At 35.6% G+C, this 23,842-nt stretch overlaps 1 protein-coding gene and 1 long non-coding RNA gene across 4 annotated transcripts in view; one reads left to right on the top strand and one right to left on the bottom strand.

Annotated features, from left to right (window-relative positions):
- LOC141385813 (uncharacterized) overlaps positions 1 to 7,554 on the bottom strand; it is a 13,818-nt gene extending 6,264 nt beyond the window's left edge. The window contains exon 1 of the long non-coding RNA XR_012406861.1: positions 7,089 to 7,554. This is a non-coding gene — a long non-coding RNA (uncharacterized lncRNA). The remainder of the gene's footprint in view (positions 1 to 7,088) is intronic.
- On the top strand, positions 181 to 23,842 carry gbgt1l5 (globoside alpha-1,3-N-acetylgalactosaminyltransferase 1, like 5). Of its 3 annotated transcripts, none has more exons than XM_073950664.1 (6): positions 181 to 359; positions 524 to 621; positions 9,277 to 9,450; positions 14,224 to 14,259; positions 20,404 to 20,538; positions 21,114 to 23,842. In XM_073950664.1, exons 2-6 carry the CDS (start codon positions 548 to 550, stop codon positions 21,802 to 21,804), a joined length of 1,110 nt encoding a protein of 369 aa, XP_073806765.1. In that variant the 5' UTR covers positions 181 to 359; positions 524 to 547; the 3' UTR covers positions 21,805 to 23,842.

Here is a 23,842-nt window from a genome sequence, read left to right as displayed (position 1 = left end):
CCCAAAACTTGGATGGATGACAATACTTTTGTCAGGTAGTGTAATCCTTTTCCCTCATCGTTTGAGATAAGGGTTTTTTTACACTGTGAAAGCTCATGGTCAAAAATGGAGCAGTCTGGCTAAATTATTTTCAGGATCTTGGACAAGGACATGTAATGAAACAAAATGTGTTCATTTTAGGATTTGGGAATGATTTATGAAAAAAAAAAATCTTCTCAGAAGCTCAGAAGGGGAATGTTATGTTTATCCAAGATCACTAAGGCTGTTTTGACCAACATATTTCAGCAGTTGTATCTCCATGATTCTCCGATGCCAAAATGGAAATGATATTTCTAGATGTTCCACTGAAGAAATGAAAGGTCAGTGTTTTCAAACTACTTTTACTGGTTGGCATAACTTATTAAAGTAATATTATTTTTTCATCTTACAGTGCAGTCTCTGAAGTTTTCCTCATGCCAAATGTTCCAATGAAGATTGAGCCTAATATTACAGAGTTGCATCTTTTCCTTTTCTGACCTTCCAGTTGTGTTCAGAATGAACTGCCTGCATGACAAGCGTAAAGATGCTTTGGCCAGTCAGAAGAGAATCTGAAGATGATCATGTATATCATGAGGTACATGGGTATGTCTCATCACACAAACACCACTGGTTTAACAGTCATTTCAGTTATCATAAATGATGCAAAAGTTGAAATACATAAAGGTTTTCTGTAAAATATAAGAGACATACATTTGCATTTTCACAGTACATTTATTTGTTTGCCCTCAGAAATATAAAATAAATGATAACCAATATCTACATTTTAAAAGGAAATTCACAAATTGCCACAATGTTCTTTTCTTTGTCTACAAAGCAAATAACATAAATAACATGATGCTGTGAAAATGGCAATCGATAATAATATATGATGCAGTGTTGGGGGTAACGCATTAAGCATAAGTAACGAGAGAAGTAACACATAACTTTGAAAATTAAGTTAAATAATATTTGTGTTACTTTAAAAAAAATGAAACGAGTTAATTTGTGTTAACTTGCTTCAAAAATGTGGCTAAATTAAAATGAGAATGTAGAATGTAGTCATGTTGAATCCCTCACACAATGAGAGAATGCATGAACAGACAGATGGCAGAGCCTTACATTTCTGCGATGGAAAGTTCTCATTATTCTAAACACATGGAAGAAAAGAAAAAAGAGGATTATCTGAATGGACAGTGATGTTACTTTTTAATAAGACAAAAAGTTCAAAAATAGCAAACGCATTGCTTTAAACTTTAATCATCAATTTGTATATACAGAATAGTTCTGAGGTCAGGAGGTTCTCAGAAGATAACATTATCCTACATTAATTTTTTATGTGTTTTTTAAAGGTAAATGAAGATTAAAGTGTGTTGTTTCTCTTTTTATAAAATAAGTTTTGCAAGTTCTGAAAAAGATTAAGCCTCAGCCACGTCAGAAAAAGTAACACAAAAATAACGTAACACATTACTTAAAGGTGCAGTAGGTAATTGTCTTCAGAAACATTTGTTGCTGTGCTGGTTAAAAGTATCATCACAATCAAATAGTGATGATTAAAGTAAATGATCTGAATGTGTTTATATGCATTTTTATATCCTGGGTAAGAAATAAAACTAAATGTAAATGTTCATCCAATTAAACATTGTTGGGCAGAAATTCCGTACTTATAATTCCGATAAGTACCTTAAACTCTCTATCAACAAATGCAGATTTGGGCTTTTGCGCATCTCTGTTTGAGCATATCCGCCATTAGCGTGTGCACTCCTGCATGAGCGCAGCGCAACACGTGCACACGAGACAATCACAGTCGCAGCAAAATCAAATGCTGAATTGAAACTTTGAAATTGAAAATCCTGAATCAATATTAGATATAATATTAGATACTTTTGCACGCTAGAGACACCATGGCTGAAGTATTCCTGTTAGACAGGTAATGCTTTGTTTTAAATCTATTTTAGCTTCACGCAGAGCTGATGTAGAGTGTATTGTGTTATGAATTGTTGTTACAAATGGGTTATATGCACAGACGTGTTGTTCAGCCACTGAAATCTCCTGGTGAAAAGTTGATGTGACTATATTCAGTTTCATAAGGTCCTTTTACAGCATCGATAATGTAGATTTATATTTAGTTTAACAAAAAAAATCAGTGAATACCGCTATTCTGCCCAGCTGAAAAAGCTAGGCAGTTGCTTTTATATTCACATTGGGTCATTTCTGAACAATGACAGCCTGTGACGTGCTCCCGATATTGTTTACCATGCTACTCTGAATATTCGCTCTGAAATAGCATGCAAGTGTGGCTTAGTAATAAATGAAATTCCAGCACACCGCCGGGCCAACTACTACATACACTTTTAACTGGCGAATGACAAACTAGTGGGTTGCCTGCTGTCGTGTCGCGTTGGGCGCGTTCACGATTTTATTAGGCGTTGCTTTGAAACACAGTTTCCCTCCCATCCAAAGCTAATATGCTAACCATTTAGCATTTTGGCAGATCATGTTTAGATATTACTATTATGTAAAGTGTAGGCCATGAGAAAGGATTAAAGAAGACTCACTTCTTCTACGAAATCTTAGAGAAATTTTTTTTTCTCTTTTCTTTTTTTTTTTTAAATGCGTTTTTGACCTTTGATGGAAAATAATGTTAAACCTTCAGAAGATCTAAAATAGCATAATAGAGGCATTATACATGTCATCTTGAAGAATAGCCAACCATTTTCTAAGCACTGCAGTAGTTGTTTGCTCATTTGTGTGTGTTCAGAGTATAACGTTAGTCTGTATAAAAAAACTGCTGGGGTGGTTGCGATGTTAAAAGTGAAAGCAGCAGAAACTTTTATGCTCGCCACTGTGACATTTCTGAGGAATCCTTTAAACTGCACATAGAACTATATGTAGGCGTGAATGTGGTTCAGGTTTGCCTCCATTTTCTAAGTTAAATGTTTAAAGATACTAAAACCTAATGTTTTTTAACATTCATTAATTTTATACTATATATTAATAAATTTTGTGCAATCAATTGTTCATTTAAAACTAAAATGTAAAATGCACAAAGAATTCTGCAAGGGGATTAGTGAAATATTATGCAAGAACCGAAACAATAGACATGGCAAGTATCTACAGAGTGTCTGTGTGTGTGCGTGTGTGTGCGTGTGTGTGTGTGCGTGCGTGCATGTGTGCGTGTGTGTGTGTGTGTGTTTGCGTGTGTGAGTACATGTGAAAACCACAAACAAAAAAAAGTTAGCCTTTTATATCTGCTTCTGATACTTCTCAGTGAGAGAGAACATTCTTTTAAAACTTAAGTACTGTCATGGTTGCTGCAGCAAACTACAATCCACCACACCATTCATTAATTCATTTTCTTTTCGGCTTAGTCCCTTTATTAATCTGGGGTTGCCACAGATGAACCAGCATATGTTTTACTTAGGAGATGCCCTTCTAGCTGCAACCCAACACTGGAAAACACCCATACACTTTTGCATTTACACACTACGGCCAATTTAGCTTACCCAATTCACCTGTCCCGCATGTCTTCAGACTTGTCAGGGGAAAACCAGAGCACCCAGACGAAACCAACACACTATCACAGGGAGAACATGCAAACTCCACACAGAAATGCCAACTGACCTAGCCGGGACTTGAACCAGCAACCTTCTTACTGTGACGCCCTCCACCACACCATAATTAACCTACATACAGGCTTAATAAGTCACATATGCAGAAATACAAACAATTAGGTTATGTGCAAACACATTTCTAAAGTGTCACGAAACTTTCCATTATATGATTTTGTTTTAGTTGAATTACAATAAAAAAAGCAAACTTTGTCTTTTATCAGTTGAGTTTGTTACCATTTAGACACGTCATCTATATCCGTGCTGCTGTGTTTGCCTAGGTTTAAAATCATACAGATTACTGGCAGGGCTAATAGTTGAAATAGACATGGCAAGAGACCTGCTGCACTGCTGTCCATTTTGTCTGCATTATCTTTATAATGGATGATTTATCAAATTGTTTAACTACATCCACCACACCATAATAAACCTAAATGCAGGCCTAATATGTCACATATGCAGAGATGCAAACAATTGGAACATGGTTATGTGCCAACACATTTCTAAAGTGTCATGAAACATACCATTCATGAAAATTTCCATTTGAACGGAAAATTGTAAAAAAAAAAAAAAAAAAACTCTTGTACTTTGTGGTCTTGTTATTTCCCTTTCTGATAAATTCTCATTTATTTGTGAGTCAGGCAGAGGGGGTTCTAGTAAATTTGTTTTCATTGTTTTGAGAGTAGTCATTTAGTGTGTATCCTCCTGTCACTGATCAATTGTGTAGTGTTAAAACAACAGGAACTGAATGCTATACCGTAGTGTGAAAACTGCAACGATCTGACTATTTAGAAAATTATGCAGTGTGACATTATAAACACGATGACTTTTCTGTATTAGGAACGTGTGTGTCATTATTTTAAAATTAGGACTCCTTAAATATGAAAATCTTACCTTCCCTCACCTTTTACCTCAGAATTTTAGTCAGAGTCTGTTTAGGGCTTTGACAGAAGACACACTGTTAATAATGCTAGGTTCCACACAATTCATTTATGTTGACCCAACACAAATCGATTAAGTAAACTTAATTGTTTTTACAAATTTAGGAGGATTGAACATAAAACAATTAAGTTGTCCCCAAAAGCCTTAAGAATTGTGTTTTTTAAACTCATTTTAAATTAGTAGTTTGAACAAGCAGCAAAAGCCATTTGCTCGTCCTTTTTCTATACTGCTTCACTCTGTCATGTCTACTTTTATACTTTCTGCTCACATCTTTTCACACCAATTTAAGTTGCTTTTTTTATTTGGGGTAAACTAGAACTGAAAGACCAACGGAGGGGGGGGGGATCCTTTATGGGCCATGACACCCCCCTCTTTAGATTAAAGTCTACTTCAGAATTTTTTCATAAGATGCATGATTAATGGGCGTGGAGCTCCGCGAGCATCGGGCAGGAGTGGGCGTGGCCAGCAGGGGAGAAGGGGAGTGAATAACTGTTGTTGACAGCTCACAAACTGAGACACAAACCGTGAGGAGACGCATGAGTTTATCGTTCACAAAGGTAAAATGCAAAGAAATAAACAGTAATTTAATGCCCTGCTACATTTGTTATTCGTAATTTCATATACACATAACCACAATTTATATCATTATAAAGATAAGTGTGTTCATGTAAACACTATAAATGAGGATTCTCCCTCGATCACTGTGTGTAAATTATAGATCTTGAATGCAGACTCAGTGCAGCAGGTCTCCTGACCTGTCTATTTTAACCATTAGCCCTGCTGGTAATATAGAGGATTTAGGCAAACACAGCAGCACGGCCATGTGTCTGAATGTGAACGAACTCCTGATAAAAGTCAACGTCCGCCAATCTTCAATTCTCGCACTGCTCTCCCGACAAAAATGCTTGCAGCACACACACAGCTTTGCTGTATGATCGGCCCTGACAGGATCGCGGGGAAAAAACATGCAACAAACACATACGAGCCTTCATGAACGGCTACAGCGTGCCGTTGGTCTGTGTCTCACAGCTTGCTTGAAACGGGCAGGTCTGCCTTGCCTTCGGAAAGCACGTGCTCTCATGAATAATTAAGCAGCTGGCTCTTTTCATACGTCGCCGATTTTGATCCCGCCCCAAAAATCATTTTAAACCCGGAAGCTGAAATTAGCTGACAAAAGCTCAAAATTATCCAGTTTTCCCCACAATTACAGCTGACAGGTGCTAACATTGTCTTAACTGATGCTCAACACACACATATCTGTTAAAATAAAAAAAAAAAAGTTCTCCAGGGTGTCCTGAACCTTTAAGTACTAAATATAGACGACCACACTAACAAGTTTCTGTTCTCCTGAATGTGTAGCGGTATTTGGCTAATAAAGTGGGTTGGGCGCCAGGGGTTGAAAGACCCCACTACAGTTTCTTAAATAATTCAATTAAATGAAAATTTAAGTTTCAACAGATGCATGATTTAATAAAACCAAATCAGATATTCAATCATACAACAGATCAATGAATTAATAAAGAAGAAAACGAAAAGAACAAACTTTAACTTCAACAAATTGTAAGTAAATCCATAAACCAAACAAACTTAAATTTCCAGGCCCAGGCACAATACCTTTTAATTACCTTTTACAAACAAAACCATCAACGGGTGATACATCAACCAACCATAAAGAAATAAATCAAATAAACCACTTCTAAATATACAACAATCAATATTAATCAAATTCCCACAAACATAATATTTCAAGTTCAAATCAAATCAATCACACATTCAAGAACTTATAGAACTCAGTTGTACACTTTACACATAGTAGATATTCCATTTGTGCACACTGAATCAATTGCACATTCAATGCACTTGAAATGTCTCTTAGTTCGTATACGCTAAAGTAGATTTTCCATTTGTGCACGTTGAAGCAATCACGAACTCAATGCACTCTGAAATGTCTCTCAGTTCGTATACGCTAAAGTAGATTTTCCATTTGTGCACGTTGAAGCAATCACGAACTCAATGCACTCTGAAATGTCTCTCAGTTCGTATACGCTAAAGTAGATTTTCCATTTGTGCACGTTGAAGCAATCACGAACTCAATGCACTCTGAAATGTCTCTCAGTTCGTATACGCTAAAGTAGATTTTCCATTTGTGCACGGTGAAGTAAACGGTTAATTAATGCACTTTGAAATGTCTCTCAGTTCGTATACGCTAAAGTAGATTTTCCATTTGTGCACGCTGAAGTAAACGGGTAATCAATGCACTTGAAATGTCCCTCAATTCGTATACGCTAAAGTAGATTTTCCATTTGTGCACGTTGAAGCAATCACGAACTCAATGCACTCTGAAATGTCTCTCAGTTCGTATACGCTAAAGTAGATTTTCCATTTGTGCACGTTGAAGCAATCGTGAACGCAATGCACATTCATATGGTTACTCTACCATCTCATTAAATCTTTTGGACATACATACACATATACAAGTTAACCAAAACAATATAAATCAAAGAAGAAACATTTGCTTACCCGATCACCCGTCGATGCTACTGGGCCCAGAAAACTGCAACACAAATCCCGATCACGATAGTGATCAAACATTCAAACAAAAGAAAGAAAAAAACCCAAAACAAATAGGCAACTCGAGCGCCAAAAAACAAAAATAAACCCGCGCCTCACTCCACAAACAAACCCGAGCGCATAATACGTTCACCATGCATCGCAAATACAACCTCCGCCAAAATCATAAACTCTTCCATTCATAAATGTTGCCGCTTCAACGTCCGCATCAAAAACATACTCGCACTTTCGATGCCGTGACCAACTTCAAAGAACACTGCCACTTCCTTAGAGCAAGACATGAAAACACATATCGAGCTACAAAAACGGACTCAAAGCAACAATTACGCAGCGCGCTCTCTACGCACACACACTCAGTCAGCATGACCTCTCAGTGACCCGGAATCACCTGCATGCTGACTGCGTGACAAGGAATGAATGAGAGAGAGCGAGAAACCCATCCAAGGCGCTCTAAATAACGTTGCATCAGCTGACAGCAGTAACCCAATCAGACGTCACTCATACAATAATAAGGAAAATTCTAATGACGATCGTCACAAATGTGTACAGAGATGTGTGCTAGTAGTTTACAGTATTTGTATAGATTAGTTTTTTGACTCAAATGGTTTGTAGCCATCAGTTTCCTCAAATGGTTTGAGTTGCCTTGACTTATTGGCTTTTACAGTGCTCAGTTGGTTTGAGTTCTCTTCATTTATTGGGTTTTACTGTGCCTAAATTGCTTTATTTACTCAAATGGATCAAGACCACAGTACTCATTAGGATTAGTTTTTGAACTTAAATGGTTTGTTGCAATCGGTTCCCTCAAAAGGTTTAAGTTACCTTAACTTTTAGGTTTTACAGTGTACTTGTAGGAAGGCTAAATGAACAGCTTAATATATTAAATACCCAGATATTTAAAGTTTTAGATTGGGTCCCTCATTCTCAGACTGCACTCAAATCTTCCTCTCAAATTGCGTCAAAAAGATTTAGCAGTGTCCTCTTATAAAATGTCAGGTTTATCAAAAACTGACCCGTTTATATACCTAGTTAAAGGGATATTCCATCCAAAAATTAAAGCTCTGTCGTTGATTTCATTCAGTCATTAATTTTTTTGGAACATAAAATTATTTTCAAACCCTTTAAATGACTTTTGTTTGAACATTATGTGTTTCACTCATCATATCAAACATGAATAGTATACAAAGGAACAAAAAAAAATATGACAAAAATGCAGAAATGAAAGTTCTGCAGAGGTTTCATTATGTTCAATATCTCATGATCCAAGTGTTTGTTTAGAAAGGCTTTCATGTCTTTCTCTCTTTTTTTGAGGAAATTGCTGTTAGCCAACTCATCAACTTCTTTACGAATATGTAACTATTTTACGATTAGTTTGTATAACAAAACTGCATCTCACTGTTTCATGAATATTGCTATGCATGTTTAACAAGAGTGAAATAGTTGTTAGCCAGAATATAGACAGCTATAAAATGTGATTGTATAGGGTCATTATCACAGGACAGATAACAGTCAACTTTATCAAATGAAATGAGTGTAGTCTACTCAAAATTGACTAAAAGTTAATTCTACTCATTTGAAAAGGAGTTTTAAATTCAAAACTCTTTTTTTATATTTTTATAAATTTTTATATTTTTATTTAAATTAAATTCCTCATTACTTCAACTTAAATGGAGTAAGTTCACAGTACTCATCTAGATTAGTTTTTTAACTCAAATGGTTTGTAGCCATCAATTTCCTCAGTTTGAGTTGTCTTAACTTATTGGGTTTTACAGTACTCGGTTGTTTTGAGTTCTCTTCAATTATCTGATTTTACTGTGCTCAAATTGCTTCATTTACTCAAATGGATTAAGTTCACAGTACTCATTAGGAATAGTTTTTGAACTTAAATGGTTTGTTGCAATCATTTCCCTCAAATGGTTTGAGTTACCTTTACTTTTGGGGTTTTACAGATCTTTTACACTCTAAAATTACTTTTGCTGCTTGTTCAAAGTACTTATCAAAATAGGTTAAAACCGCACAGTTCTTTCAATTTTTATTTTTATGTTCAATTCACTTAATTTTTTAAAAACTATAAAGTTAACTTAATCGATTTGTGTTGTGACAACATATTGTCTTTTTTTTTTTTTTTTTTACAATGCAGGCCACATGATCACCTAACAGCAAGCTCTATAAACCAAGGTTATTTCCTGATTATTGCAACACACTCTGCTTTCCTTGACATGATCCAGATTGTTAGAGCAACAATACTTAAGTCAAGAGGAATGAAACTTAAAGTCTTATCTCTACTCATACTGACTGGCTTCTGTCTAACTGGGTATGTAATTACTGGATCTTTTGGCTTTCTGGTTGAAATATTTTTTTAAGTTGAGATATAATTTGCTGCTTATTTGTACTCATTTGGTTGAACTTTAATTTGATAGTCCACTTTATTTTTCTAAATTTACTCAACTTTGCAAGCACATGCTAAGTAACTTTCATTAGAGTATTAATAGAGGATTGAGTTTTAGGTTAGTAGATGACACGTTGTTAAAACGTCACTTACAGTCGTGTCTAAAGTGGGTGTGAAAATAACATTTGTACACTCCTTTAACACCTTTGTAGACTGAATTGTAGCATGCGTTGATTCACCTGCTGAATTCAATTGTAAAATGTTATCTTGGAACAACAGGTTATTTTAATTAGTCTATTCTCTAATGGGAATATTCTGATAATTCTCTTTGTACAGTACTTTAAATACATAACACAAAGCATTGTATAATTCAAAATATGGCTAAAATACATGTGAAATATAACTGCGGAACAGTTCTTTAGGTTGTATTATCACAATTTTTATTTTTTTTTTTAGTTTTGATTTTCTGTATATATTATAAACATTTCTTTTACTTAAAGCACTGTTGGGTTAATTCTGTTGTGCTGGGCATTTAAGTAATATCAGCAGACAATAACTTTTTTATAAAACATCGATAAATATTTATTTGCAAGTGTTTTTACACAGAGTGACACGTTTAAGAGTACTACAAGCATTTCTTGAAGAGACATTAGGAAGCGTACACTATGGCTCAAAAGTTTGGGGTGAGTTTTTTTTCATGTCTTTTTGTCTTTAAAGAAATTGATTCTGTTTATCAAGGCGGCGTTTATTTAACACAAAAAATGGTTAAATTGTTAAATGTTTATTAAAACATTTTATATAACTGTTTTATTCTATGTGGTTTCAAATAAATGAATACTCCAGTCATTATTGCTTTTATTACTATTAATAATAATAATAACAATAATAATAATAATAATAATTATTATTATTATTATTATTATTATTATTATATTTCATATTAGAGTGATTTCTGAGAGATTGGGTGACTTGTGGATTAATGAAGCTAAAAATTCATCATTAAAATCACTGGAATAAATTATAACATTAAATGATAAACTATAATTGAACAGTTATTTTATAGTCCTATAACATTTGACAATTTTGACTGTATTTTTGATAAAATAAATGCATTTTTAGTGAGCAGGAAAAGCTTATTTTAAAACATTTAACCATCCTACGAACCCCAAACCTTTGACCGGTAGTGTATTACAATACAAAAAATTCAACAATTCTGCACCAGATAATAAAAACAAGCTTGCATTGAGGCATTAAGAAAATGGTACAGAGTTATTTTTTTAAGTGAATCATCATGAATGCGATGATATAGGTTTCATCAGTGGGTTTTTGTGCGAAAAATTGAAGAGAGTAAAAGCGAATACATGTGTGAATCAATAATCTATGAGAAAACAAACTCAAATTATGTTAGTAGAACTTAAAGATTTTATTATGTTCTGTACAAACATGGTAAATTATTGTTATACTGAATTAATATAAATTGAATGCATGCATGTATTAACTCAATCTTAATTTGAATGTTTCTCATTTCTGATTAAGGTCTTTATTTATCTGCAATATCAGTGGTTCTCTAACTTTTTTCATCAAGTACCACCTCAGAAAATATTGTCCCTCCAAGTACCACCAAATGACCAGTATTGAAATAAAATCACGTAGTAGGCCTAAGCAGCTACAGCTCTGCACAGTTTAAAAACGTGGCAGATTTATTACTATAATTAATAATATTTATTATTATCGGCCACTTTAAACCTTATAAATAGTTTGAACATTAACACTGCTGTGTTTACATGTAAAAAACAAACAAAATTAAATGTAAAGTGTTAACCTATAATATCCTATTCATCAAAGCCTGGAAATGCTGTTGGACCTCATAAATATAGGCTGTATGTCATCATATTTATATATAAATATAAATTTATAAAAAGCTATTATATTTAAAGATACATTTTTTAATATATGTTGCATGTACTTATAACATATTGGATTACTCTGCGTACCACTAGAGGTACACGTACCACAGTTTGAGAACCACTGTGCTATATCATTGAATTTCTGCTTGAGAATATTACAGAATACTTTTAGTACTGATGATCACAGGTTTATTTGTATTATTCATATCATAAACCTTCATTCATTCATTCATTTTCTTTCGGCTTAGTCCCTTTATTAATCTGAGGTCGCCACAGCGGAATGAACCACCAACTTATCCAGCATATGTTTTTACGCAGTGGATCACTGGGGTCGCGTCCATACACACTCATTCACACTCATACACTACGGACAATTTAGCTTACCCAATTCACCTATAGCGCATGTCTTTAGACTTGTGGGGTAAACCGGAGCACCCGGAAGAAACTCACACGAAGACAGGGAGAACATGCAAACTCCGCACAGAAACGCTGCTACTGCGCCACTGTGTTGCCTAAACCATATACAATAATATAAAAATAAAAAGCAAAACTGCAACACCGCAGGATCTCTTATCAAAACAAAATGCACCAAATTTTACGCTTGATTAAAGTGTAAAGCAAAGCATGCAGAGAACAAAAAACAGCTACAACTTTTATGTTACTAATTCTACATCCTGTAATTGTTTTGTTTTACCTTATAGCATGCATGAAACATAGCATTCAGTTTTTTTTGTCTATTTTACACCCATTCTGTTTTCAGTACATAGATTTCAATTGAATTAAATTCATGTTTGTTTCTAAAGCGCTTTTACAATGCAGATTTTGTGAAAGCAGCTTAAAAGTTCTAGTAAAGTGGTACCGTGTCAGTCCAGGTTTAGGAGTTTAAGTTTTGATTTCACTCTCACAGAGATGCAGGAAACCACACCTTCCCTGCCTTCTTAAAAAACGCATAGTCTAACCACATCCTTAGCACCTGATGTCAGGGTTATTAGCACTTCTGAATTATTAACAAATTTAGAAAGTAAACATTTAAAAAAAAATCACAGGTTGGATAATAATTTTGACTATACTGTATTTTTATAACTGAGCTCAATTCCTCAAAAAAGTCTGAATTCCAGGCACTTCTTATGCTGTTTACTTAATTGTGGCGCTCATATGAAAGTTAATTTGGAAAAAAAGCATCTGCTAAATCATGGGGTTCCCAAACTTTTCAGCCTGCGACACCCAAAATTACAATGCCAGTGGCTGGTGACCTCCAATATCCTCTATAAATATATAAACCTTGCACACAACACCGCACACATACAAACAGGCTTAAGTCTATTCATCATTTAATCATAAAGAACGCCTCTCGGAGACCATCCTCCATGTTCAGTTGTGGACTTTATTTATTTATAATGTATTTAAGTGCCGTAAAGGTGTCAGAAAGTTTAACCTGGTGCTATAAAATCAATGTGCTGTGTCTTTAGTATAATGTAAATCACCCCAGGAGTCGCAAAAAAAAAAAAAAATCAAAAGTATGATGACTTTTTATTTGCATGTTGTTTTTTAATGTAACTATTAGCTACTATTTTTTTCTTCAGTAGGATATGGATAAAATGTGGTCATTATATTAGTTTAATAAAATGAATTTGATTTTTAGAAATCTCCAAGCGACCCCTAACCCCATCCCCTACTTTTGGGAACCACTGTGCTAAATTAACAATACCATATTTTAAATTATTTTCATTCATATAGCACTGAAAGGTCATTGCACTTTAAATGTGAACTCAATCACATACAGTTGAAGATAGCCCCCTGAATTATTATCCCTCCCCTGTTTATTTTTTCCCCATTTTCTGTTTAATGGAGAGAAGCTCTTTTCAACACATTTCTCAACATTATAGTTTTAATACATTTTTTTCTAATACCTCTAATTTATTTTATCTTTGCCATGATGACGGTAAATCATATTTGACTAGATCCTTTTCAAAACACTTCTATACAGCTTAAAATGACATTTAAAGGCTTAACTAGGTTAACTAGGCAGGTTAGAGTAATTAGGCAAGTTATTGTATAACGATGGTTTGTTCTGTAGACTAACGAAAAAACTATAGCTTAAAGGGGCTAATAATTTTGACCTTAAAATAATTTTTACAATATTCAAAACTGCTTTTATTCTAGCTAAAATAACACAAATAAGACTTTCTCCAGAAGAATAAATATTATCAGACATACTGTGAAAATTTTCTTGCTCTGTTAAACATCATTTGAGAAATATTTAAAAAAGAAAAAAAAAATCAAAGGGGGCCTGACATTTCTGACTTTCACTGTATATGAAGTTAAGTATATGATTAAACCTATTTGGTGTATTTCTGAAAGATTAATGCAGGGAGAGATGTTTTGTAAATGTGTTTTTTCTTTTGCTGTTGTTGAGATCTGCATGACTGTGTACTGTGCCTGGTTTGTCTACTTGTTTACCAAAGCCTGCTAAAGGGCACGTATTGCATAATTTCAATGGTTAATCATTGTTTCATCATAACTGCCCGTAGCAGATGCAAAGCGATAGCATCTTTGCTAATTATAGTTTTAGGAAGCTACTGCAAGCTGGAAGTTTGACTGTAAATTATTTTAGTTGTAATCAAATGGCTAAAGGTAGCTTAGAATTTAAAATAATCACAATTAAAAGTTATTAAATGCATGTAGTCAAACAAAGTCACAAATGATCGATTCATGTTTATCAGAGAGATATGAGTAAAATGTGGTTCGTTATTGTAATTATTTTATGACGTGCTGTTTTGTTTCTTCACAGACTCCTTTATCTGGGCTTCACCTCTGGATGGATTAAGTGAGTAAAACTTTCCACTTTTGAAAATAACATGTATAGAAATCTCAGGGCTTTTTTGGGGGCCTACCAAAGTCTTTAAACGCCTTCATTTTTTTAACATTACATTTTAAGGCATTAAATTTCAGACATTAAATAACTTGGTTTTGACACCCGAGTTTTACTGAAAACAATCTTAGCTTACTTTGCTTCTCAGAAACCCCAGTGACTTTTAGATATATGCGCACCAAAAATGAGTACAATTGGAGAACCAGGCTTTCTTTTTTTTTTTTTTGCTTTATTTTTTTTGCTTTTTTTTCGTTTTTTGCAGTGTAATCAGACGGTGTGGTAAAAATCCATTTTTTTGTGTGTGTTTGTGAGCACAGTTATTCAAACTTTAAACTTTGCTGTTTTTCTTTGGTAAAGCAAATTCAAAAGTAAGTTACAGTATCAATACAAAGTGGTATTCTCAGATTTCAGTATGACATTGTGTGCTTAATATAAATATACATTTAGAAAGCACATTAATATTTTTGTTTCCAAAATTATTCGTTAATTATTTATAGTCTTAAAAATCCCTCAAAAAACTTTTAATTTACTTTCATAAAATGTGCAAAAACCCATGACTAAATTAGCTTGCAATACGTTCATATTTCATCGAAAATGGGTTTCAATAGCGTTTTGAGTGGATTGATGTTTTTGTGACACACATCTTTGAAAGATGTGTGTTAAAGCCGTTATAAACTGTCAGATGTGGTTCAAGCGCGAAAAACGTTCTCCTAGTTCATCATGTCTGTCGTCAGGTATACAGTGTGTGTGTGTGTGTGTGTGTGTCTGTGCGTGCGTGCGTGTGCATGTTTCCCCGGTCTGTCAGCTGTAAGCTCAGCGGCTCATCAGCTACATGTGTGTCAAACATTCTGGTGAATTACATTTGTTTGGGTTGGTTATACATAAGAAAGAGAAAATGTTGACTTTAGCTATGACTAGGCTCAATTTAAACGGCAGAAGATGCCATCTGACAACGAGGGGAAAATGCCTCACACAGCAGTTATATTCCATCCTACTAGATCGCATTTTTATCTAATCAGTTCAGGAGGTGGTGCTGTTTGACAACAGTATTAGTTCAAAGATGTAAAAGCAGGTAAAATAGATTAAAACTTTATAGTTTCAAAGCTGTCCAAACGTGACTGCCGACCGGATGTTCTTTGCATTCTCCTTGCACATACACACAAAGCATAATGGTGTTCTGAGAAAAGGGTCTTGAAGAGCAGTGACTACTGGGCAAATAAACTGCAAGCCTTATAATGTATTAAGCATTTTGGGAAAAACCGAGTCTAACTTAAATCTAACTGAATGAAGTGTTTCTGCATTATAACCGGTTTCAAATATAAAGTGAAAACAAAGTAATATTAAATGTCGAAAGCAAAGCATTTTTTTAATTTGTTGCCTGCTACAGAATGGTTTTCAAAATTTTGGGAAGGGTCTGTAAACGGTAGACAACAAAAAATCTACTGCAGTGACAATCAAAAGTATCTACATTTATACCTGATTAAATTGAAAATAAAAATGTAGTAAAAATGTGTTTTAGGCTCACAAGGGAAAAGTAAAAGAGCCAATAGTACCTTGCTGCAGACTTCCACATGCAAGCTGAGACACGCACTCTCATGCACTTAATTGAGTTAGTGACATTACTGTGAGGGGTATGGTAAGGGGCGGGGTTAGATGTACACATTAAAAGCATAGACTGTAAAAGATATGGATGTAGTATCCGTGACGTCACCCATAGGTTTCTAACGAATGCAAAAGAAGCTACAAGTAGGCGTGGCCAACCATCACCATTTTGTTTGTACGTCATCGCACCGAACACTATATCAATAAAGCATTTTAGTCTTTTAAAAACACTGTTGTAATAAATTGAGCCCCTAAACATTGTTCTTATGATGCTTTTCTACCAGAGAAAAACTTAAATTACTTCTAAACACTTCACATATAGTCTGTTAGTAAACGCAAGGCTAGTTATGAAATCCAGGCATAAAACTGTATTACAGTGCTTCAGATGACTGTTCTAGAGCCTACAGCTAATCAATCTATCAGATTCTGGAGTGCATTACAGGTCTAAAGAAAATTATAAATGAGAACTTATCTTAAATAAAATAAATACATTTATAGATATGATATATAAATATAAAATAACTCACCTGGGAAATGGATACCACGTGAATGGTTTGTGAGCACAATTAAGTGTACACAGCATGCCATTTAATCTGACAATTGTAGGAAATAATTACAAAAGACGATTGACTGTATAAAGGCACATAAAACAAAACAAGAATATGATGTATATGTCGAGTTCAGTGGCTAATCAGCCGGAATCTGCTAAGGTGAAGTGAAGGCAACCAGCTAGACCAAGCTGTCATTCAAATGGCCACACCCTTAATTGTGCAGACTTAATATAACTTAATATAAACTAAATGGATGAGTTATAATTAAAATCCACCGCCCTCACAGTTTTTATGAAGGGTAATATTAGCTATATGCACCAAAATCGTTCTTTGTACCAGGCTGTAAACACCTTTTTTTTCTGCTGAAATTTGGCCTGTGGGCTCAATAGAAATCTGCTCTATTATAGAGCCAGGACTAGCAGAATTTCGATGAATTGCAGTTTACTTCCGTGCTTGGTTCATGGTTGCCGCTTGATTAAAAGCTGCATGCAGTCTCAACTTACATGTGCACCTGGTCTCCAGCCCCTGTTTTCTGGCTTTAACTGCCAGGTATCTCCAGCTGCTGTAAACTCCAGTGTATTGCTATACTGGTATGGTTGCTATTATCGGTAGAGACAAAGGTTGCATTGTATTGTTCATTTATTCATTTTCTTGTCGGCTTAGTCCCTTTATTATCCGGGGTCGCCACAGCGGAATGAACCGCTAACTTATCCAGCAAGTTTTTATGCAGCGGATGCCCTTCCAGCCGCAACCCATCTCTGGGAAACATTCACACACACACTAATACACTACGGACAATTTAGCCTACTCAATTCACCTGTACCGCATGTCTTTGGACTGTGGGGGAAACCGGAGCACCCGAAGGAAACCCACGCGAAGGCAGGCAGAAAATGCAAACTCCACACAGAAACGCCAACTGAGCCGAGGTTCGAACCAGCGACCCAGCGACCTTCTTGCTGTGAGGCGACAGCACTACCTACTGCACCACTGCCTTGCCCGCATTGTATTGTATTTTATTTTATTGAACCACAGATTGCACTATAATGTATTTCTTTTCTTTTTCATTATTTAAAACCTATTTAACACATTTTAATCAGTTTTTATTTGTTTTTATTTTCTTGTCTCTTTTATTCATATTTATGTGAAGCACTTTGAATTACCGTTGTGAATGAAATGTGCTATATAAATATACTTGCCTTGCCTTGAATTGTATCTTTGGAGCCTTGAAGGACACTCCAGGAAAGGTCTTTTTGACTGTCTGAAATGGGCTCTCACACAGAGAACTCAGCAAAATCAATGGTGATGGATGGTTTTCTCTGTATAAAAGTCTCTAATTGCATTAGTTGATGCAGCAACAGAATTTAGGTAACTGTTGTTTTCTTGAGACCTTCTGAGTCTGTGTAGCCATTTATTACCACAATAGGACTTGCAATGTCATCCCTATAAATTTATCAGCGAAAAAAAGTCAATCTTTTCATTGCCCTTTTTTTCAGTGGAAGGGCAGTAAAAATTTAAAGGAGTTAAATGGTTACAATTTATAGATTTCACTGGATTTTACAAGTTGTCCAGACTTGTGTGGAATAACGATGGTATTTTATAAACCTCATTCTACAGGTATATTTTTGTAACAAATATTTAATATCCCCGCATTGATTCTGTGGCTCAGCCTGACCACCTGCAGGTGCCCTAGCTACTCACACCTGCAGCTCTCCACGATGGATGTCCAGCCTCCGGCGCCTAGACTGCAGCTCCAGATAGGACGTTTGGCGGAAGAATAATCGTGCCCATCACAGCCTGGTTTTTCTCTAGGTTTTTTTCCCGCTTCACTTCCTCAGTTGGTGAATTTTTTTCTTCACCACTGTTGCCACTGGCTTGCTCTGATCGGAACTGCACATTTATGGATTTGCTCTACAGTGTTTGAACTTACAGCAGTGAAATTTAAACCACACTGAACTGAACTAATCTGAACTCCAACTCTGAAATCTGGACTTTACTAGAACTATGTTAAGCTGCTTTGACACATACATTGTAAAAGCGCTATAGAAATAAACATGAATTGAATTGAGTTTAATAATATATTCCTGACATCTTTGTAATATTCCAGCTGAACATAACAAACAATTATTTTCCTTTTGTTCCCATTGTTCCCTTCACAAGTCCTTTTGACAAAATGCACAGTGGTGTAGCGGACAGGCCCATGCGATCTTAAGCCTCCCCCAATTATAATGTGATTATAATTTGTATAGATTTACATTCATGTATTATGTCAGACTTGACTTTAGTAAGTGTCTGTCATCTGTGTGTGAAGCCGCTGCAGCATTCTTGAAGTAAAGTCCAGATTTCTCTGGGAGTAGGGTACATCTCAATCAGGATCATGGTTCAGTCAGGGCAATGATCAGTAAATCAAAAGGTTTGTCTCAATCACTTACATTTTCCAGTGCACTGCACTAAAATGATTGCTCTCTGAAAATTCCCACAATGCACTGAAATCCAGAGAGCATCAATGCTCACTATAGAGGTGCGGCTCAAATTGCATTCTTATGCACTATTCTACGCCATTTTTTAGTAAGTAGTGCGATCACACTGAAAACTCTAAAAAGTATGAGTGCACTGTTAATACCGCATGATGCACTTATGTGCACTTATATGCACTTATATATGCACTTATACTATAGAATACACAAGACATGTCATTCGTATACTTTTGAATGGGGAGAAGTGTAACTTTCAATATGGCAATTGAAGCCCCGACTTCTAATACAGGAGCCAATCAGCGATCGCTATATGGTGAATAAAGCCTGCCTTCTAGTACAGAAGCCAATCAGTGATCGCTGTAGAATGAGCAATACAATTACACAATAATACAATTCTCCGGGGGAGGGAATCCGACCAGACGTGAGTTCCTGCAGATTTTGTGTGATACGAACATTTAGAAATTAAAATAAAGACACAGTTGTTGGTTAATTGTATTGATTATTCATAATATGAAATCAAATTGTACACTTGGCATGTAGTTTTGGAGAATTTGATGTTTCCCCATTCAGACAAAATGTCCAAGCATACCGCCCAAGAGGCATTTCAAAGATGGCTGCCGAGTGAAATGACTTGCCTTAAAGGGACTTTGACAGCCGCTGCTTTGCTCACATAGTGGAAGGGGCGGAGCTTTCAGCCACTGATGTTGGATTACTTTATTTATTTTAAATCGTGAAAGCAAAATTCTCCTATGAGAGTGATTATACTGCCTCCCGGTGGTGAATGTGGTTATACTCATGGCAGGTATTATTTGGTTCTTTGGTCATTTATTTTGGTTATTTTGGCAACCGTCAAACGTCATCTGGGAAACTGTCTGAATTTCCGTTTAGCAAAACAAAAGTTAGTGTTTCATTTGGGACAGCACTACATTCATATACTATGATATTGAGTGTGTAAGTGCATAAGTACATAGTGCATAAGTGCATGGTGTATAGTGTGCAATTTGGGACGCAGCTTGGGTGTCCAAAATCACATACTTTCTTTTTTGTATAGCAGCTATGTAAAAAACAGTATGCGAGCCAAGTAATATGTCCGAAGATATAGTATTCCAAAATTAGTAGGTGAAAAGTGGCAACTTAGTGTACCCTACTATGTATGGCAAGATTCTGAATCGAGCATCCAATGGAAACTTTACTATCTCACGAGGCCACAGGAGAGAATTAATGAATGGGAGTGAAGTGATGCAAGGTCATGTGATAACAACTACTATTTTTAAATGGGCTGGGAGTATGTTCATATTCAAATGAAGTACCTATACAAATAGTATGTGATTTCTGGACACAGCATATCTTGTAAAAGCACACAAACTCTTTTTTTATGCAAAGAAAAAACGTAATATGTTTGCAGTGCATTAGGATTTGCATTCCATTGGCATGTACTGTATGTGATTTACTTTATTTTATTTTTTTAACAGCCCATATAGCCAAGCTGAATTGACACCATGGTTAGCCCCAATTGTATGGGAAGGAACATTTGATCCCAAACTGATTGATTCAATCTACAAAAAACAGAACATCACAGTAGCGACTACAGTCTTCGCTCTTGGCAAGTGAGTTCATTTGCATTTCCCTGACCTTTTTAAGCTTTGTATTAAACTCAGCTTTTAAGCCTGTACTGAAATCTGGACTTTGAACCCAGTTTAATTATGTTTTTTTTTTTTGTGGGGGGGGGGGATTATCTGTTGTTTTTACTTAGACTATTAGGGACATTAAGCCAAAGGCATTACTGATTTACGTCCCTAATAAATACCTTGTTTTATCTAATGGTATCTCACTTTCAATGTTCAGTATTGGAGTTTAGTGAGTGAATACATTAAATGTTCTTTATAATGCTTTCTTTAGAGCAGGGGTCACCAATCTCGGTCCAGGAGGGCCGGTGTCCATGCATGGTTTAGCTCTAACATGCCTCAACACACCTACCTGGGTGTTTCAAGTATACCTAGTAAGACCTTGATTAGCTTGTTCAGGTGTGTTTGATTAGGGATGGAGCTAAAATCTGCAGGACACCGGCCCTCCAGGAACAAGTTTGGTGACTCCTGCTTTAGAGAATCGCCTATAAAGATTTAGAACTTTTAAAGGCCATTTCACTTTATTTTTTTAATCATACTCCATCTTCATGTTTCAGATACACAGTGTTTCTTAAAGATTTCCTGGAGTCTGCAGAGCGCTATTACTTTGTTGGGTTTCGTGTGCACTATTATGTCTTCACCGATCACCCAGAACAGGTTCCTGTTGTGAAACTGGGTGTAGAACGTAAACTGACGGTGATGACAGTTAAAAGTTCTAACAGATGGCAGGAGATGACATTGCGGAGGATGGAGAGGGTGGAGAAACTGATTGAGAGCCGATTGGTGAAGGAAGCAGACTATGTTTTTAGCCTTGATGTGGATACAAAGTTCTACGGCCGCTGGGGAGCAGAGACTTTGGGTGATCTTATAGGTGTGATTCATCCTGGTTACTATCATACACGACGTGAGCAATTCCCTTATGAGCGAAGGCCTGAGTCTCAAGCGTTTATCCCTTATTCTGAAGGTGATTATTATTATTGTGGAGCTGTGCTTGGTGGTAAAGTGAAAGATGTACATGAGGTTGCTAAAACCTGCCGAGAGCAGCTGGACATTGATGCAGCTAAATCCATTGAGGCAGCATGGCAGGAGGAGTCCCATTTGAATAAGTATTTGCTGTATAACAAACCCAGTAAACTGCTTTCACCTGAGTACATGTGGCAGGACTTGGTACCGCAGGCAAATAGGGTCAAAATCATTCGCTTCTCTCAAGTTATTAAAAATTATGCAGACGTTCGTCCAAACCCATAAAAGCTTTTAAATGTATTAAAATTGAGTGTTAAATTATTGCTTGTAGAGACTAGAGTTCAGTTTGATGTGCCACAGTGTTGTAGTGGGTTGAAATGTTGCCTTATAGCAAGAAAGTCGCTTGTTCGAATTCCGGCTGGGTTAGTTGGCACTTCTGTGTGGAGTTTGCATGTTCTCCCCTTGTTCGTGTGGGTTTCCATGCGCTATAGGTGAATTGGGTAAGCTAAATTGTCCGTATTCTATGTGTGTATGTCCTGCTCCTCCAGGTTGGGGGTTTAGTGTTGGCCTAACGACTCACCTAAAAATTAGATTTTACGAAACACCAACATGATGCGGCTAAATATTAACTTCAATATAAATGGCCCAAAGAATTAGTAAGTAAGAGTTTAGGTCAGAATTATTAACCCTCCTTTTAAATTTGAATTCTTTTAGATTTTTAGGCAAGTCATTAGGCAAGTCATTGTTCTGTAGACAATCGAAAGCAAATATGGCTTAATATTATTGACCTTAAAATAATTTTTAAAAGAAAACTAAAAACTGCTTTTATTCTTGCCAAAATAAAACAAATAAGATTGTATCCAGAAGAAAAAATATTATAGAAAATACCGGGGAAAAATCTCTTGATCTGTTAAACGTCATTTGAGAAATATTTGAAAAAGAAATAGAAAAAAAAATCACATGAGGACTTAATAATTTTAACTTCAACTGTACAAACATACTGTGAAAACATGTGGAGCAGGTTAAGACCTAAATGATTACTTCTCAACATGTTAGTCAAATGAAAGACCTGAAAGAATCACTGGAAACACTGCCGTAAACCTCACATAACATTCTGTTTGTGGCTCACCGCTGCTTTCATTAAACACTTCCTTATTGAGACTTTCAGGACTAACTATAGACCTGCATGGAACAAAGTACCTGATTTTTTTTGGAATGTAGATATCAGGCAGGAATACAAATGTGCCAATACATGTTAAGTTATAATCTTGTTGTTTTTAAGTACTGTGTGCATCTCATGTTTTCTTTGCCCTAAACTTAACAGGTAACAGACTCCAAATGGACTGAAGCTGGGTATAAAAGAAGGCATGTTTTATGGCGTGTAATGATAAACTGATGTTCTTACCCAGCCTTCCGGAGTCTGCTTTATATGCTCCTGTAAAATTCAGCACACCAGTCTAGACACAAGGTGGGCAGTCGGATCTGTTTACTGACCACAGTTTTTTAAAAGAAATTACTAATTTTAATTTTGTAGTTTTTTTTCTTTAGGGGCTCACTTAGGTTTATATCTGTTCTATAAAGAGGAATGCTACATTTTTATTCAGATTCCATTTTTGTGATTTAATCTAAATAAATTGGGATCTAAAAGTTTCTCTATTAAAATATAAATGTTAGAGTAACATGCTAGGTTTTCCTTTTTTTGTGTGAAAATAGACAATGAATTTCAAGTTCATGTTAACTTGCAAAATATCTCTAGTTCAATTAATTAATCATTTTGCTTTAGCTTAGTTCCTTATTTATCAGGAGTCGCCACAATGGAATGAACCGTCAGTTATTCAAGCATGTATTTTAAACACCCTTCCAGCTGCAACCCAGTACTGGGAAACACCCTTACACACTCACATTCACACACTCATACGCCAATTTAGTGTATGTTTGGACTCCGGAGCACCCGGAAGAAATCCACACCGACATGGGGAAAACATGCAAACTCTACACAGAAATGTCAACTGGCCCAGCCGGGACTCGAACCAATGACCTTCTTGCTGTGAGGCAACTGTGTTAACCACTGAGCCACCGTGCCGCCTTTATTTATTATTTTACTCATTTAAATGATGTAATTAGTCATTATTATTGTACAGTATTTTGTCAATTTTAAAATGTTAAAGTTGAATTGTTTTGTAGACTGTTGCAGTCTTCAGTGTATGTGACTGTCAGGAGGTATGATCATGATTCTTTGTTTGTGGTTGTCTGTCTGCATTTCTGTTGACTTGCTGAAAAGCACTTTGGCCAATGAAAGTTGTTACAAAATAAAAATGTCAAC

The sequence above is a fragment of the Danio rerio genome, chromosome 5 (genome assembly GCF_049306965.1).
Source record: "Danio rerio strain Tuebingen ecotype United States chromosome 5, GRCz12tu, whole genome shotgun sequence".
Classification (NCBI taxonomy): Eukaryota; Metazoa; Chordata; class Actinopteri; order Cypriniformes; family Danionidae; genus Danio; species Danio rerio.
This window is presented reverse-complemented; position numbering and strand designations above follow the sequence as displayed.